Raw genomic sequence first — 17,753 nt, forward strand, 5'->3', positions numbered from 1 at the left:
CCTACAAGATTCCTCTGGGCTGCCTGTCAATCTCTGACTGTGGCAGCAAATCCCATGGCACAGCACCATTTCCTCAACCGACTTTCTGCCCAACACCCAAGTTACATTAACTATACATGACTTCATCAGCAAGGTAAAGTCCCTATTATTGCCTGAACAATGCCTGCTCATTTCCATGGATGTGGAAATCCTCTACACCAACATTGATAGACAGATGGGCATAGCAGCAGGTCATAGAATTTTGGAAAAATACCCAGATGCATCATGCCCTGACCAACATTTACTGGAACTCCTACACATCAACCTGACATGTAATAACTTTGACTTTAATGGACAAGAGTTCCTCCAAGTTAAGTGCACAGTGATGGGCAAACAATTCTCACCAGACTACACCCACATGAATTGTTCATTCCACTACAATTAAAAAGTAACTTCAACAAACTAAAGTAATCACCTTAAATTAAAAGACCATCAATATTTTTACAATTAATGTATCTCAAGGATTTAAAAAAAAAAAAAGATATCCAGTTTGTTTTAAAGCTTAAAACAGAACAACAACTTTAAAATCTACACCCAGGTAAATAATATTTTGCAAGAAGAACCAAACTGTTTACAGGACATTCAACCTTCATTTCATTAAAATATTTAATTGTTCCAAATACTTGACCTGTGTGTCAGTAGATATGAGTTTTCAATTAATTAAAATTTTTCCCCAGCACTGAGGAGCTGTATAGTCAGTACGTTCTCACTCCCAACTCATCAAATACAGCAGCTTGCTCAGTGGCCATCTAAACTACTTGGGCAGATGCAGAAAAAGATCATGGTCAGGGTTATGTCACGTAAGTTACATACACATAAAGTGACTTGTGTACGCAACGTACATAATATCTTTAAAAGAAGTAAATGCTGACTTTTGGTTTCACATGGCATGCAGACTCCAGTCTTCTGGGTGAAAGCCCTGTGTTTGTTTGACCCCTCAATCCACCTCCACCATACATGGACATTCTCACTCTTTACACTATGTCACCTGACTTTGAAGTCTCATTATAACATAACGCCTGGAGGTGTGCCTCCAGAAATGACGGTGCATGTGTACCTATAAACGACACAGCTTGATGCACAGGTGCACTGACCAAACCATTGTATTTGATGGACTGAGAGTGTGCACCTATGTTTAGTCTATGATGTTCCTCTGGTAAGAATATTGACTTAACACTTGTTGCTTCTTCTCAGAGTGTTTGATTTGTATGCCCTCTGGTCTTTCTGAGCATACTTGAGCATGGCCTCTGTGCAGGCTCGTAACTCAGACACAATCTGCAGAGACTCAAGCTGCAGTGTCTCGTTCACAAACAACACTTAAAAGCCTCCTTTGAGACTCTAAGTGAGTCCACACTTATTCATTTTGAAAGAGCAATGGCCAATGGCCAGAACACTCGACCCACAAATAGTGTAAACTTCATTAGGGACAGACTTTATCTTTTAGGGCTGGCCCGTGTTCCTGTGGTGCAGTCAAAAAATGTATGAGTCAGATATCATTCAGATGTTCAGTGGTCTCAGCCTTGAGCTACATAGAGTGAGCCTACTTTGGACTGAATGCTCATGTTTGTCAGTGCATACATTTACAGTGTCAGTTTACAATGTTTACATTACAGTTTATACTACAGTGGTTTGTCAGTAAGAAACAGCGACCCAAAATTATTCAGACACATTTTTGCATTTCATTCAAAAAAGTGACTGCTGTAATTAAAGCAAAAATAATTATTATTAAATATTACTGAAATGATGACAGAGGATTCTTCACATGCAAAATCTTAAACCAGGGATACTCAACCTGGTTTCCCTTGGGGCCACTTTTGTTAAATGACATGACATTTTTTTGAACTTCACTTATGAACTAAATTAACTTGGTTCAAGGATTGATACAAGGCATATGTGACAGATAAATTAGGTTTAACAGCTACACCTGCATTTTAGTTGTAAATTCTTTGGTTACATTTAGAATTATATACATTTATACACAATTAAACATAGCTGCAACCTCCTCCATCATGCAGTCACTCAAATGTTGGAGAGATTCATGAATATAAACTACAAACATAAACACTACCCTGGACGAAATGAATGACATATTTGAGCTCTTTTAGTGGATTAAGGTTAATATACAACTTCTCAGCCAATAGACAAAAAACATTTACTTACTGGTATAAACAATTTAATTTATTTTCAATATGAATTAGAAAATGGTTGGTTGGCCACTCAGAACTCTATTGTATTTTAAGTATCCCTGTTAGATCACTTTTCTGGGGATGTTTAAAAAAAAAAAAAAAAAAGCGATGAATCACAGGCAACAGTAATTACTGATACAGTATCAGTTGGCAGTTTTGAGTCTTGTAAGTATAAGTCAAGAAATATATTTTCAACTAATAAAATGAAAGTAATGGTGGCATCACCCTTATTAATGTTAATATGATTTATGTTTTATGTTTTTATTGTAATACTGACAAATTCACATTTTCACTATTATAGATGTAATTACTGAACCAAAAACAAGCAAACAAACAAAATCTGTTGCTGTGGATTGCTAACTTTGGGGATACCAACAAAAAAAGCACAACAAGTGTCTCCAGCCATGTTAGCAGTTCTGTGAGGCTGTACTCCTACACAGTGAAGCTAAATGCTAAGGTCAACATGCTAACATGCTGATGCAATAACACATTATCACTTCCAATACGTCAAACACAGCTTGATGACTATGGCAACTATGAAGCTATAGCTTAAGCTTTGCTCATGCAGGGCTCTGCAGTCAAATTAGCAGTAATAAATATTCAGCATCTGGGTAGACTTTCAAAATAAAGGCAACAAAGCTACTTGGGTAGGTTTATGGAAAATATGATGGTTTGGGTTAAAATAAGTAAGTAATAAATATGTACATTAGTAACATAGCTCGCACAACATATGTAACGTAACTTAAATATGGTACATAACATAACTTGTGTCTTGTGTCTCACACAGTGTAACTTATATAATGCATGCACATTATGTAAGTTAAAAAGAAGTCAATACTGAATCTAGGTTTCAAATGGGATGCAGACTCCTGGTATCATGGGTTAAAGTCATGTGTTTGTTTTACCCATTTGCCCATTCTGCCTCCTCAATACAGAACTATCCTGCTATTTATACTGACTTCAACAGCAGGGCACCTCCAGAATTGCTGCTAGAGGGGTACCTACAGTGTCACAGTTTGAAGCATTTGGCAATGACCAATTTGATGCCTTAGGAGTGAGAACAGATTGGATGTTTAAAAGCTACAGTGACCAGAGCTTTCTGTACATCACTAGGCGTTTAAAAAAAATTTCACAGCCTTTTTAAAAATGTTTGCCTTGAGTAGGAACTGATGGACTTGTGGCTCAGGATTAGGAGAATGTATGGAAGGGTGGACTTTTCATGGGGATTGTTGACCATTACAAATATATAGAATAACAGCCTCATTAATGATGTGATCGAACCTGAAACATGCTTGAGAGCAAATTGCAATTTCTGTAAAGTAGAAAATGTCAAACCCATTCTTGAGAATTGGGACTAATCATGTCCTACCAACTTTAACTTTTTTAATTACTAAGCTAGCTCTGTGTCAGAAAACAGCCTTGTCCTTGGCTGCTCACTATGACTATGCTCTGAAATGAAAAAATGTAACATTTTGTCAACTCCATAAGATATGTCAATTCTGCCAGATTTTTACATCTGACAGAGTTGACTTTTACATTTAACAAAGAATTTAATCACTAGGAGGTTGGCTCATTACAAGGTTTGACAGCCAAGAGTTTGATCTTATAAAATATATTTTCCAGCACTGGAGAGTAAAAATCAAAACTTATGAAAACAGAATAGGTTTTTGTCCCAGTTCTCAAGAATAAGACTGCAGCTGATGGACTAATGGATGTAGATAATGGATTACAGAATGATCTCATCCCTCTGAGAATTAGAAGATTTTCCAAAATATAGAAGATATTCCTTTACTCGATATACTGTATTGCCTGGTGCAGCTTCAGACACATGTAGCACAAATATTTGCTGCCCCAAAGTGCCTCTATAAACATGCTTACATTAATAAAGATCAATAAATCAACAACAATCAACAATCAACAAATAACCCCAAAGACATCTCTGTCTTCATCAGAGCTCTTTAGATATTATCCAGCAGTGCTCAACAGATCAATTCCAGTCCTCAAACTTCATGACTCCATCAAAGCCATGGTAGGTGAAGGGTTCCAGCACGGGGCTGCAGGTCTCTTGAGCAAGGCAGGCCATTCTGTTGTTGTCACAGCTGTTCTCACTGCCTGGGTTGATGTACACAGAATCAGCAGAGTGGATGGACGGGTCCTCGTCAAAGTAGTTGTGGGGCCGCAGCAGGACCCCGCCCCCATTGCCCACTGTTACCGTGTTGGGGATGTCCTCAGAGTGAGGGATGTGGAGGAAGCCGGTGGTCACCCAGGCAACCAAGTCCTGCAGGGGTGTTTTCATACTCATCATAAAAATTCATTAAATTATGTTATGCACATTTACACATGGGTTTGTATTATTATTATCATTATTTCTACATGCAGAAGCTCAACCAACCTCGTCCTCAATGCTTTCGTTGTCTTCAAGGTACTTGCTGAAGTCAACAGCTGGAGTCCAGATATTGTTTTGACTGTACAGACTGCTGCTGGTCTGCTCTGAGTCTTTATGCTTGGTGATGGCAACCTTGTACCTGAGGAGAGACAGAAGAGGCACACACAACTTAAAACATATATCAGTGGATGGTCAGCAGAGCCATGTCTGAGGACTTCAGGCTGTGGTGTGTGGATTTCAACCTTATCGCTAGACAAGAACATTGCAATTAAATGATTGTTCAGAACCTCAAATTATGTTCAATAATGATATTTTTCTCCATTTAATGCCAACATCTCTAAAGGGTAAGGGAAAGATTAGGGTTATAGTTAATAAAAGACTTCAAACTACAGACATGAAAGCCAGTTTCTTGCATCAGAGTCTGCCACACTATACACACATTCACCACCTTGACTGTACATTTAAAAAAAATATTATCTCAATACCTAAACCATGATGCAATATTATTGAGTTTAAAAAAAAGTTGTGATTTTCTAAGTACTGCGATAACATATATATATATATATATATATATATATATATATATATATATATATATATATATATATATATATTGTGTTTTACTATGTTTTTCCACTGAAATGATGTTACTAAAGAAAAACTTTGTCAACATGTGTTTTATCTAATAAGATAAGGTTTACAGTCTGTTCATCTCATCTTCACTCATTTTTATTGCAGTAAAATGGCACTGACCAACACATAACTTCATAAGAACCAATAAATCCTGCTGATTGTGACCTTTGCTGACCTCTCCAGGAAAAAACTCACCACCATCTAGTGGACTGAAAAAACTTTATTTTATCATTTTAGAAGCAAAAAGTTTCATTTGTATTTGCAATTTTAATGGTTTATATAATAAAAGATGACTTTATATCCATGTGTCAATATAATATTACTGCGCAAAATATAGCTAAACTATGCTATGTCGACTTTTTCCCCACAACTAATAAAAAACACATTCCTCATAAATCCTTATGTGCAGAATCATCCAGTATGGATGCACTCTGAGTCCCTCGGTCATTGACATATTTATGAGTTTCTAATGCTAATACAAAGTGCATTAGTAGTAGGGATACAACTGACAATAATTTTCATTACTGACAAATATGCTGCCCAGCAAACACTGGTTTGATGACAATTTTGTGTCCCTGGCGAGGAATGATCCTGGTTAGATGCCAGACTCTGCAGCTGGTTATTGCATATATTAAAAAAAACAAATACATGAGTCTTTACAACATTTAATTAGGAATTTATTTAGTTGTGACATGTTTGATACGATGCCCAGGAAGGATGTCCAGCTGATTGCGAGGAAATACCCCAGACAATGGCACAACTTTCAGTTTAGGACAATTTTTGAACTGTGACAGGAGTTCTTGATTGGACATTCAAACAATGGTCACTCAACATCTCAGTGTTTGCTGGGTGATTATTATCCTGATTAATCAATTAATCACCTTGTAGTTGTCTTCTATCATCTGAAAAAAAGACCAAAATGCCAAAAAGCCTAGACCCCGACAGGCTGAACGCAGCAAGTGTTTGGCATTTTTATTTAAAGCTGTTTCAGTTTAGCACCGATGCCTCTATATGACATACATAAGCAAACATGACCATCTGTGAGAAGACTGGCTGTTTCAACATCATTATTCTCAGTGCCTGTCACTGGGTTGGATTCTTCTCGAAATCAGAGGAACAGCCTGTGTTTATATTTTCCCTCACAAAGTCACAGTGAGTTGTACATTAGCCAGTTAAAAGGATGCATGAATACATAATTTTATTTTGAGGTGATATTTTGTGGTTATGGTGGTGGAAACCCTGCAGCTGTTGTCCTCCAAATATGAAATGAAAAAAATATAAAATTATGTTCAGTAGATTAACAAAATAGTTGTCCATTAATTTGTTGTTGATCAAATAACCAATTAATTAACTAATTATTGTGTATCTAATCAGTGGCACAAGTAGAAAACAGTCATAATATCAACACATTGAGTTATACAGTGATGTTTATCTTAAGTTTGTTAACTTTAGCTAAGTTTAGCCACCATAAGGTACTGGTCTTACCAGACTAAGTAAGGCTGTATCAGCAAAACCAGAGTTTCTGAATTGATCAAGGGTGTATTCTTATTGATTACAAATGAAAGGATGTAACTTTTTGTAAAAGGGAGATTATTATGCTTTAATCCACCGGGACCTGAGTGCCTCATTTTGTTCCTTGTCACGTTCAACATGACATGTTCAGTAAAATATCAATATACTTGCTTTAAAGTTTATCAACAGAATTGAAAGAAAGTTAGTGACGTCTGACTCACATGTCCAACCAACATTGCAAGATTCATTAAAGGATAACATATAGCAGTGTGATGTCTGCATAGAGGTGAAATTTGATGTCATATTTTAATACTATTGGATCCAGCGACAGAATAGTGGTCTAACAATAAATCATTATGAAATTTAGAAGATGCATTCTGCCACTTGGCAGCATAGATGTCTTCTGGTTTCCAAATGTCCGCAGAAAAAAAAAAAAAACATCACACAGAAATATAAACATACAGTCTGGCTCCAGGACTTTCCTGTCCACATGGGGTCTTGTCCTCTCATTGTTGCTTTCCAGCCATGCTGCACAACAAGTACTGACTGACAATATTTATTAAAATTGGTGAATGTTCAGAAAGATTATATTCTTGTACTCGTTCTTGATACTCATATCACAAATTTTAATCATCAAAAGGAAAAAAAAGAATTTCTTTTGTTTCTTTGTTTGTTTTGCTTTTTTACTTTGCAGCTCTCTAGTCTCACCTGGCCCATGACATGGCCCTCTCCTCGGCTTCGCTCTCCGGGAGGTGATCCCCAGTGAAGCTGAACACCTGCAGCCTGTAGGAGCGCTGGTGACCCCAGCGGTTCTTGTCTTTGCTGGCAATGTGGAGGTAGCGAGGAGTCTTGGTGCCATAACGCAGAGCAGCATCCTGCACAGGCGTCACAGTAGATATTAGTCCCACAAGATTCAAGAGTTACTTTGTTGACTGTAGCATTGGTGGATTAAGAAACTGTTAATAATTAATAAACAGTACAAAGACGTATGACAATGATTGCAGTCAATGAGTGGTAAATGGGTCATTTGACAAGCTGTACGTTTAAAAATCTGCCTCTTGAGCTGCCTGACCGATCAATTAAAGTGCAACTAACTGGAGAATAAATCATCCCTTTATGGAACTAAAAATGTCTTTGTGGTGTTGGTGTGTGGCTGATGTTGCCTGCTGAGCCCCAACAGGAGACCAGAGGGTGAACAAACTTGTGCTGTAGCTTACAAGGCGTCTGCAGATAGTGAGACAGCAGCATCTAAACTGGCCGAGAAAACATTTGCAGCCATGTTTACATGCTGTTTAATGTGCCACAGCTGTGAACTGATGTTAACAGTTAGCGTTTCCTGGCAAAAACATCTGTCCTTGTTTGTAAGTTACATACAAACGAGATATTACCAGGAACGCTAATGTAGTTTGTTGTAGTAGTAGTAGTGGTAGACCACTAATTTATACTTTGGCTACTCAGGCGACAGAGAAACAATATGTAAACACAAGACTCTATTATCACCAGGCTAAATATCAGTCATTATGGTGAGTGTGTTGTGTCCGCCTGATCAATGTAAGTCCAATATTCACTCTCTTTTAGCTCTATTTTTGGTCTTGACCAACTCCTGAGGGAATCATCTGGCAGTTTAGCAGCTAAATCCACTATGTTCACAGCTAGTCTCAAACTGTCTGTCTGCTGTTTGGTGCTGGACAGGTACTGTCCAATGGGTTTCAGAGGTTTTATTTCTAAAAGAAATAAATAATGAGCTCAAAGACTCTAAAATGCTCTGTGAGTAAAACATTACAAATAGTCATCTGAACCATTGCAGACATAAAAATATTGATTAGCTTTAATGTGACTCCAGTGCAGTGTCTCACACTGGTAGTTAATGTGAGTTTGTGAACCTGGTGGTGATGTTACTGCTTTATCTATTTCACTTTAAAATGCCAGGATTTGATTGGCTATAGTAAAAGATGTCTCCACAGATACAAAACTACTGGCCCTCTTGTTGGTTAGTGCAAAAATACTGGGCTCCATCTTGAAAGAAAAAAGAAAAACACAGTCTAAATTTCTCCCTTTTTATACACAAATCTGGAGAGACTTAAGAAGGTACAGCAGGTACATGTTTTTGTCAGGATAATCAAATAAATGTTTTTTGTTCTAACACCATTACCCCTTAATTTGCCAGCACACAACCTCTGCAGTTGTCTTTAGAGAGCATAGAGAAAACTCATCTGTAAGAAAACATGAACACTTTTAGTATTTAGATCATGGGGTAGCGGTGCACTTCAGTCTCTTGTGGCAGAAATGAAACAGCTGACAAAAACTGTTTGACAACAGTTGACAAAAAAGTAACTTAGAAAAATTATCCTGGCAAAACGTTCCTTCCCATGTAGGGGTGTGTGATATGACGATATTAGATGGTGAAGGATTAGAACGTGTAGACTATCTGCCAAAGTGAGGAGATCGTATGGATCGTCTAGGTCAGGGGTCCCTAACAGGCGGACCGCGGTCCGAGTCCAGACCCACACGCCGTCCTATACGGACCCGGACCTATAACCACTAAATTATTAAGAGATTTTAAAATTTGACGGGACACTTCTATTTTAACTGGTGCAACTTTTCTAGTCTAGCCTGATCAGCTAATATTTTAGTAGAAATAATGAACACAAATCTCGCGAGAGTTGCGCAAATTAAGAGTTACCTTCTAGACACGACCGAAAAAGGTGTGCAGCTCTGAAAATAGAAAATCATGTCGTGGTGCAGATGTTTTTAATGTGGCGGCCGCCATAAATAAAACACTATTCACTGATCCACAGAGAGTCACTGAAACACTGATCACTGACCTGCTGTGATGGAAAAATACTCACATTCTTTACTTAGGTATTTTTACATTGTGGTATTAGTGTTTTTACTTAATTACAGTTTAAAAATTTTGCATGTTATTGTTTCCTTTTTTGAAAAATCAACATTTTTATTTATTTATTTATCTTGTTGTTATTTTTTGATGACTAAATACAGACGTGCAAACTCAAGAGAGGAGAAAAAGGTGACATGTTGGTAAACCAGTCCCCTGTCCTCTGGGGGGTCTGGGAGCGTCTGTCCTGCTCCAGAAGAAAAATGTTGTGATTTTAACATGTGAACAAAACATTCTGGTGACTGTTTTAGTTAAAAGAGTTAGTTCATCTTCTGTTTCTGGTTTCTGCAGACATTACTACCTTTACTTTTACCTTTGTATTTGAAAAAAAAAAGTAGAAAGTAAAGTAAAAACAGTAAATGTAAATCTAAATACATAGCATAATACATAATATAAATACATGTAAGATCGTGATAAAATCGAAATCGTGATTTTATAATAAAAAAATCGCAATTTTATCGTGATTTTATAATAAAAAAATCGCATATCGCCCACCCCTATTCCCATGTATTTTACAGATAAAAAAACAGTCAGTTAAGGAGATTATCCTGGCATTTTTCCATCTGTTTTTAAAACATAACCACAGGAGAGAAAACAAATTAGATCAGTTTAGAAAATGGATCTCAAGAGTGTCTCTTGCCTCTCTGTTTTTCTGCTTTATTTCTAAGCAGATATATATCATTTAGCAGAAAGAAAAATTGTTTCACCTTTTCACTCTTCCACTTTTCACTAATGCATTAACTGGGTTCATGCTGCCACCTGTAACAAATGGCTTGCATTAATATAAACTCAACTGTATATTTTACTGCATTAAATATTCATTTTATATTCATAATTTAGAAAATATTTTCTTTTTCCACAACAAGTGCATTTAAAATCTAATAAAGTGCCACCTGTCTATGAGGTTGCTAATGTGTACAACAGAAGCATAAATTACTATTTATGAGATTGTTACTTTTTCAAATTCATGGATAATAAAACAAATTCAGCGATTTTTAGGATTTTAATAGTCAGTTAACAATTACTGGCTCAATGGAAGAGTATTTTGGAATAAACCCCTTCATTTTAAAAGTATTACATGTAAATAGCAGTAATAAATGAGATAGAGATAGGAAAGGATAGATCACAAGTTATATTTGTATTTAGTTATTTCAAGATAACAAAGCTCCTTTTAATGTGATGATGGGTTAATTTAACTATCATTTAAGAAAATACTTGTCTTCAAGATAAATTAACCCTTTCTTACAAGAAAATTAACTTTGTTATCTGGAGATAATAAATAATTAGCCTGTTATCATGAGAAAATGAGCTTTGTTATCTCACAAAATAATTAACTCGTGATCTAGAGTTAACAACATTAAAAATAATTGTAAATATGGTCATTATTGTCTTCTGTACACAGTCATGAAGTCCTTAAAATACAAAACTGAGAGATTTCCCACACAAAATCAAAAGACCTTTGTTGCACAATGTTACTCATTCCTGTTACAGCCATTTAAATGTTAATGAAACATTTAATAAGAAGGTTTCTCAGTTAATGAAACCTAAATGCAGGTGAATATTTATGAAAGTGAAAGCAGATAAAGGCAGACCTGTTCTGTTTTGAGCTGCTTCTCCACCAGTTGAGGGACCATAGCATAGTGACTGGGCATCCATGGCAGCGACACGTTCACATACTCCATGTCTTTGGTCTGGAAATAATTTTTCACTCCTGCAGAGAAAATGATGCAAAATGTTTGCAGTGATCATTGTTTCCAAATTTCCAAGCCAATGCAAAGTTGTGTGAAGACATTTTGATGCTCCTGTAGGTCCATGTCAGGGTGTTGGGTTTTTAAATTTCATTATCCTCACCAGAGGTAAATCAGGAGGGTTTTTTTTTTTTGGCTCCACGCCAGCCAGAGGTTTTCAGGTCATCTCATTATTGTGTTATAATATCTTGAGAACATCTTGACCGAATTTCTTCAAACTTTGAACAAATGAGCAGTTAGACTCAGAAATGATTAGATTTTTGTGGTCAAAGGTCATGGTGACCTCACCAACACATTTCTGGCCATAGCTCAAGAACACTAATTGTGACAAAATTGCTCAGTAATATCTAATAGAATAAAATGATGAGATGATGACATTTTATATCCAAAAGATCAATCTTGACTGATTATCAGCCTGGCTGATTATTGAGACTGATATTTTTTTTATTTATTCATTGCTTTGTTTTGTTTCAATCAGATTGTTGACTTCTTTTAAATGTGTTACTTCTCTCTGTCTGTGGTGTCGCTCAGTGTTCCACCCACAGGCTATCTGATTGGTCACACATCACAATAGGTTATCAACCCTGAGGGCCCTATCTTACGCTGATCTAAAGCGCAAGTGGAAACCGCAAGTCACAATGAATTTAATTTATTCAAGGCGTGTCCAAATCCACCTTTGCCATCTTGTGCCAGGGGCGGGAGTGGTATTTTCCCTGCCCCACCCTTTGCGCCACCAGTGCAAAGCAGGTTACACCGGTCAGATGTACTCAAGTGCCCTCATTAATTCACAGGCCAGCTTAGGCTGAACATGCAATAAACCAATCAGAAAGTCAGCTCTCATCACCTTTAAGAGGCAGGTGTGCCAGCAGTGCAAAGGGTGTCAGCATGACGGCAGATTTACCAGGAGAAAACAAAGAGAAAAGACATCTCCTTGTTCAATAAGAGAAAGTGTGAGAGCATCCAATATATGGAGACACACGCACACTTTTAACTTCAATATTTACACTTTATTGCTGATAGAAAATATGTTCAAATGGCACTTCACTCATCCACACTCCCATGTGAGGGAGAGAATGAACATAAATTAAGGTGACATGTGTGTTCTTCAGCCAAACACACTGAGTGCTATCTTGTGCTGAAAGACCCATTGTGCCACAGACTTTGTGCTTCGACCAGGTTTTAGCTGGTCTAAGGCGCAAGTGGTTTTATTCCAATACACCGAGCACAAGGTAGCAAACCTGCCAGGCCATGCCTTTGTTTTGCCTTTATTTTTAGACCTCCTGCCCATGGCTGCACAGACCAGGCACAAGTGCATTTGCTGTCTTGCAGACATGGCAAAAATGGCACTTGCGTTGATGTAAGATAGCAAAACCAAGGCCTCGCGCCAGGTGTAAGATAGGGCCCTGAATGTTACTGACAGGCAAAAAGGAATGCAGGAGAACAGGGACTTTGAGAGAAGGATTCATATTTCAATACAAATTTAAGTTTTATTTGTTTAAGTTTTCATTTTATTTCATTAATAAGACTTTTGGTTTATATATTCATTTCATTTTTTCAGGTAACTTTATTAGAAATGCTGCAGAGAGCTCTCTTAATGTTTTTAATATGAAGTTGAAATATTTTGTGCATTTAATTAAGCATATGCTGAAAAGCATTTTAAACAAACAAAAAACAAAACGGTCAGCCCCACCATCAGCGTTTTTCTCTTATTGCTCAGCTCTGTACTGCTCTCTACCCTGCACAGATAAACAGCTTTAAATTGAGTTCTGCCTGGGGTGGAGGAAGTACTCACAGCATTTATCCAAGTAAAAGTAGCAAGAGTAGCACAGTGTAAAAATACTCTGTACAAGTACAGGCTTATGTAGTAATGGATTACATTGTAATTGGGATTGTGTAATCATATTACAAAAAAGAAGTAACTATAATCAACTCATATTACAACATTTTAAGAAATTGCATTGAAAATGTTTAACGTGTTAAAAAATTAAAGAATTCAGATTTTTGTTCCTGCATTCATTTTTTAATGTAAGGTGCAATATTTTCAGTGTTTGATTTTGAAGTAATTCAAAGGTATGAATATTCAATTTTTTGTAATCCAACAGGTTTATTTACTAAATACAAAAATGTCCCTGTAATTATTCAGTAACTGACTGTGTTTCAAAGTAATCTGATTCAACCCTGCAAATAAAAGTCCTGCATTCAAAACTTTAAAATACACAAATATACCTACAGTACCAAAAGTAAAACTACTCCTTACGCAGAATGACCCATTTCAGAATAGTGTCTAATATATTATTGGATTATATGCATGTATGATTTTAATGTTGGACCTGTTGAATTTGGAGCTAAGTTTAATTACTTTGTTGATAATATTTTGTATTAAAAATCTAAATCTGCAAAAGTAACAACTAAGTCAATTCATTAAATAAATGTAGTGGGGTAAAAAGGATAATGTTTCACTCTACAAGTACAAAATAAAATGAAACTAGATGGATGAAAACCTCAACAGCAATGTCTCTTTCTAGAAATGATGGCTCAGTTACTCAAGACAATCTACAGATCATCATGTGGAAACTACTTTCTTTTCACACCCACCAATAGAATCACCATGTGAGCATCTAGTCATGCATGATAAGATACAGCTCAGCTGAGGAGGACGTCATTAACAGTTACTTCCAGGGTGTCACAGGCACAAGCCTCTCCTCCATGAGTAGATGCACACTCTGTGGATAATACAGTTGATGGGTATTACAGGAAAGTAGTTCCTACATGGTGTGTGGATTATCTTGAGGTACTGGGTCATGATTTACGGAAGGAGACATTGCTGTTGAGTTTTTAAAATATACTTATTTGCACTTTGAGCACCACATGCCATTCAGTCTCATTATATTAGAGAGAGGGCACACATCTCTACAGCTGATAGTCTGCAACTCACACCATAACAATATATATGTTAAAATAGCACTACAGGTAAGAGGAAAATATATATTGTTGATTTGGGTGAACTGTCCCTTTAAAAGTACTGTATTTGAGTAAATCTTAGTTACTTAGTTACTGAATGCTGCCACTCACCCAGCACATCCAGGTCCACCTTGAAGTTGATGAAGTGTGTGTGGATGTTACCCAACACATTCTTCGCCACCTGGTGTCCATATCTCAGGCTGCCGTCCATCAGGTAGGAGGAGGAGATGTATCCGGTCGCGTGTACCTTGGCTTCCACAGAGCCGCTCTGGTAGAAGATGAAGTCCCACATGTAGTCATAGTTCCCTATGGCCGTGATGGTCCTGAACACCAGCGCGCTGTTCACCATCCCACCGTAACTGTTGTGGAAGAAGTCTGAGAAGTGCCTCCTCAGCGGCTGCCCCATGTTGTGTTCGAACACGCAGATGGAGTTCCTAAACTTGACCGGAGCGGGGACGTCGATGTAGCGGTACGTGTCCACGTAAGTGGCGTCATAAGGACAATCCACGCCACGGACCAGCTCATGCGCGAAGCGGCCCACCCCAATGCTCGAGTCCAGGAACTTGGTGAGGATCATCCCGGGGGTTACCGAGCCGTACACCGACATGGCCTCCTGTACGCTCAGCTCATAGGCGATCCTCTCTCCCTTGAAGCGCACATCAAACACCCGCATCCCGGTCAGAGAGCTGAGGCCGAAGGCAAAGCTCCAGTCCAGGTACAGGACGTGGTTGTGGCTGACACTGTAGCGCTTCCCCTCCGGCTGGAAGAGCTGCGGGCCGACCTGCAGCGGCTTGTTCCTGGGCTTCAGCGAGCCGTAGTCCGGTGACTCCGCGTACACGATCTTCTTCACCAAGCCCGCGTCGTATTTCTTCTGGAGCTCCTCTGTGGAGTTGAAGTACTGACCGTTATACAGCAGCCGCTCCACCCTCCACTCCGACGCGTTCACGCTCTCGTGGTTGACCAGCACCTCAAAGCCTACCGGGTGGATGTACATCCCGCTAGTGTCCCTGAAGAAGGACACCCAGGTCTTTCTGTCCCCGGAGCGGACCCCGCGGGGCATCTGCTCGAACGCGTTCAGGCTCTTGTGATCAGAAATATCGAAGCTCTCCTTCATGAGCTTCTCGAGTTTGGAGAAAACCTCCTCCTTTAAGAACTTAAACAGTAGTGCGTACTCCCCGATGGTGACCGTGCGTGCTGAGATAGGTAGTTCCATGTTGTACCTCTCCTTGGTCACGTCTCTGTGGTAGGACGGGTTGGGAAGAGGACCCACCACGTACTCCTTAATGTGTCCTTTGGAGCCGTGGAAGACCACAGCCGTGGCCTCCCGGACCGGTTTGGAATGTTTCCCGTTCAGGTAAGCCAGCACGTCCGCTTTCCTGGGCAGAGACAGATCGATCAGAAATAAAAAGTTGTCCGACGGCTTGGTGACCTGGTTGGTGGATATGTTCCAGTCCTTCTGTTTAAGCATGTACTGCTGGACCTGCAGGTACTCCTCCCGGCTGAGGTCAGCGAACACGCGGCTGTGCTCGTCGTGTTTGGCCCGCAGCGGGTGGACGCGCTGCGCCGAGCATTTTGGCGCCCTGCTGGAGTGGATGCCGATGAGGACGATGTTGAGGATGATGGAGACGAGGACGAAGAGGATGAGCGCCCATTTTACAAGAGAGTTCATCCTCCGCTCTACCATTACGCACAGCCGAGGAGAAAAGGAGGAGAAAAATGAACTGTGGCTCAGAAGCTAGCGCTCAAACTAGTTTGGAGAGGAGGGGCGCGCCCCTCGACCCTGCTGTTTCCCACCCCTCTCCTCATGGATACCATATCCTCCCCTTTCCTCCCCCTCTTAAATGAACAGCAGCCAGCCACTGTTCAGCTACACAGGCCAACGTGGTTTTACGCATGCTGTATAGATTTTTTACGCACGTTATTTAAACATTATATAATCATCACCCTTACATGTCTTAGAGACAAGAGATAAAACAAGGTTGTGTGAGCATTCTGGTACCTGGAGTCAAACAAAATCTCCAAATACCTTTCGAAGGTGAAATACATCTGAGACACAATTCCATAAACACAGGTACTTTGCTGCATTTTTACGCACACAATTCCTTTTGTCCAAGACCAAAAGAATGACTTTATACACTTTTTTCTTTCATATTTCAACTTGACTTTTTATTTTCAGGAGGAATACTGCTCAAGCACTGGTAAACCTTCTATTTTTAGAAAAATTCCTTAAATAATATTGCTTTCAGATGTGTCTCAACCATAACATGTCAACTCTGTAGCCCATCTAAATCAAAGCTAAATAAGTTGTATTTTGATTAGCATTAAGAGAACTCTGAGACATTTTTAAAAAATAAAGTGACTGCTCACTACAACTATGCTGTGATATTAAAAAAAAACATTTTTTCCTTTTTACAAGTTTTAATAGCAAAGAGTTTGATCTTCTCTAAAAATATTTTCCAACATAACTGAAGAGTAAAAATCAAAACTCCCTCAAAATGCAGTTTTGTCCCTATTCTCAAGAATGAGTGACAAACAAGTTAATAGTAAAAGAAGAAAACACCTACAGGTCAGACCAGTAATATCCATAACACATTCCACCTCAAGTCAGGGATTATGTAAAACAGTGACATGTTTCTATCAGCGCACTTTGTAAAAGACCTTTAAAGGTATTCAAACACAGGAGTGCTTCTATGGTAATGGTATTTGGCATGCTCAGGGTTCATAAAAGGAGAAAGCAGTTTTATCAAGCACTCAGTGCCCCTTAGGGACATTTAAAAGAATAAAAGTGGATCTGCTTTAGTAGCTGATATGATAGAAAGTTTGGAGATATACTCAGGTATGTTACCTAACAATGTTTTGGTAATAAACAGCACACAGATTGTACAATCAAAAAAACTCATAGTCTTTTCATGTTGTACACAAAAATGACATATTACTTTCAGAATAGAATAGGAAAATAATAATAAAAAACAATGATATATGCAGTTATTTATATACATTTATTAGGTAGTCTTTTTAAACACTCAATTCTGATTGATCAACAAATACACAGTTCTGATCATAGAATCCAAAGGAGCAATAAAGTCATCTTTAAATAAATAAAATCATAAATTAATGTGTTAAATTACTGATTTCAGGCGGCACGGTGGTGCAGTGGTTAGCACTGCCGCCTCACAGCAAGACGGTCCTGAGTTCCATCCCCTGGCTTGGGTCAGGGCCTTTCTGTGTGGAGTTTGTATGTTCTCCCCGTGTCTGCGTGGGTTCTCTCCGGGTTCTCCGGCTTCCTCCCACAGTCCAAAGACATGCATGCTAGGTTAATTGGTGATTGCCCGTAGGTGTGAATGTGAGTGGTTGTCTGTCTCTATGTGTCAGCCCTTCAATGAACTGGCGAC

At 38.6% G+C, this 17,753-nt stretch overlaps 1 protein-coding gene across 1 annotated transcript; it reads right to left on the minus strand.

Moving 5' to 3' along the window:
- Positions 1-1,543: 1,543 nt before the first annotated feature.
- LOC146310335 (primary amine oxidase, liver isozyme-like) lies at positions 1,544-16,315 on the minus strand. Its single transcript, XM_084743740.1, has 5 exons — positions 14,473-16,315; positions 11,245-11,363; positions 7,465-7,631; positions 4,618-4,750; positions 1,544-4,503 (listed from the first exon to the last, which is right to left on the minus strand). Exons 1-5 carry the CDS (start codon positions 16,043-16,045, stop codon positions 4,213-4,215), a joined length of 2,283 nt encoding a protein of 760 aa, XP_084599866.1. The 5' UTR covers positions 16,046-16,315; the 3' UTR covers positions 1,544-4,212.
- Between the last annotated feature and the right edge of the window lie 1,438 nt (positions 16,316-17,753).

The sequence above is a fragment of the Lutjanus erythropterus genome, chromosome 19 (genome assembly GCF_056507025.1).
Source record: "Lutjanus erythropterus isolate fLutEry1 chromosome 19, fLutEry1.hap2, whole genome shotgun sequence".
Classification (NCBI taxonomy): domain Eukaryota; kingdom Metazoa; phylum Chordata; class Actinopteri; order Lutjaniformes; family Lutjanidae; genus Lutjanus; species Lutjanus erythropterus.

Excerpts from the sequence above, each read along its gene's own strand:
- LOC146310335 (XM_084743740.1), bottom strand. The coding sequence starts at position 16,045 with ATGGTAGAGCGGAGGATGAACTCTCTTGTAAAATGGGCGCTCATCCTC. Across the intron at positions 4,751-7,464 it reads AGGGCCATGTCATGGGCCAG|GTACAAGGTTGCCATCACCA; the intron begins GTGAGACTAGAG and ends GTCTCTCCTCAG. Across the intron at positions 4,504-4,617 it reads ACGAAAGCATTGAGGACGAG|GACTTGGTTGCCTGGGTGAC; the intron begins GTTGGTTGAGCT and ends ACACCCCTGCAG.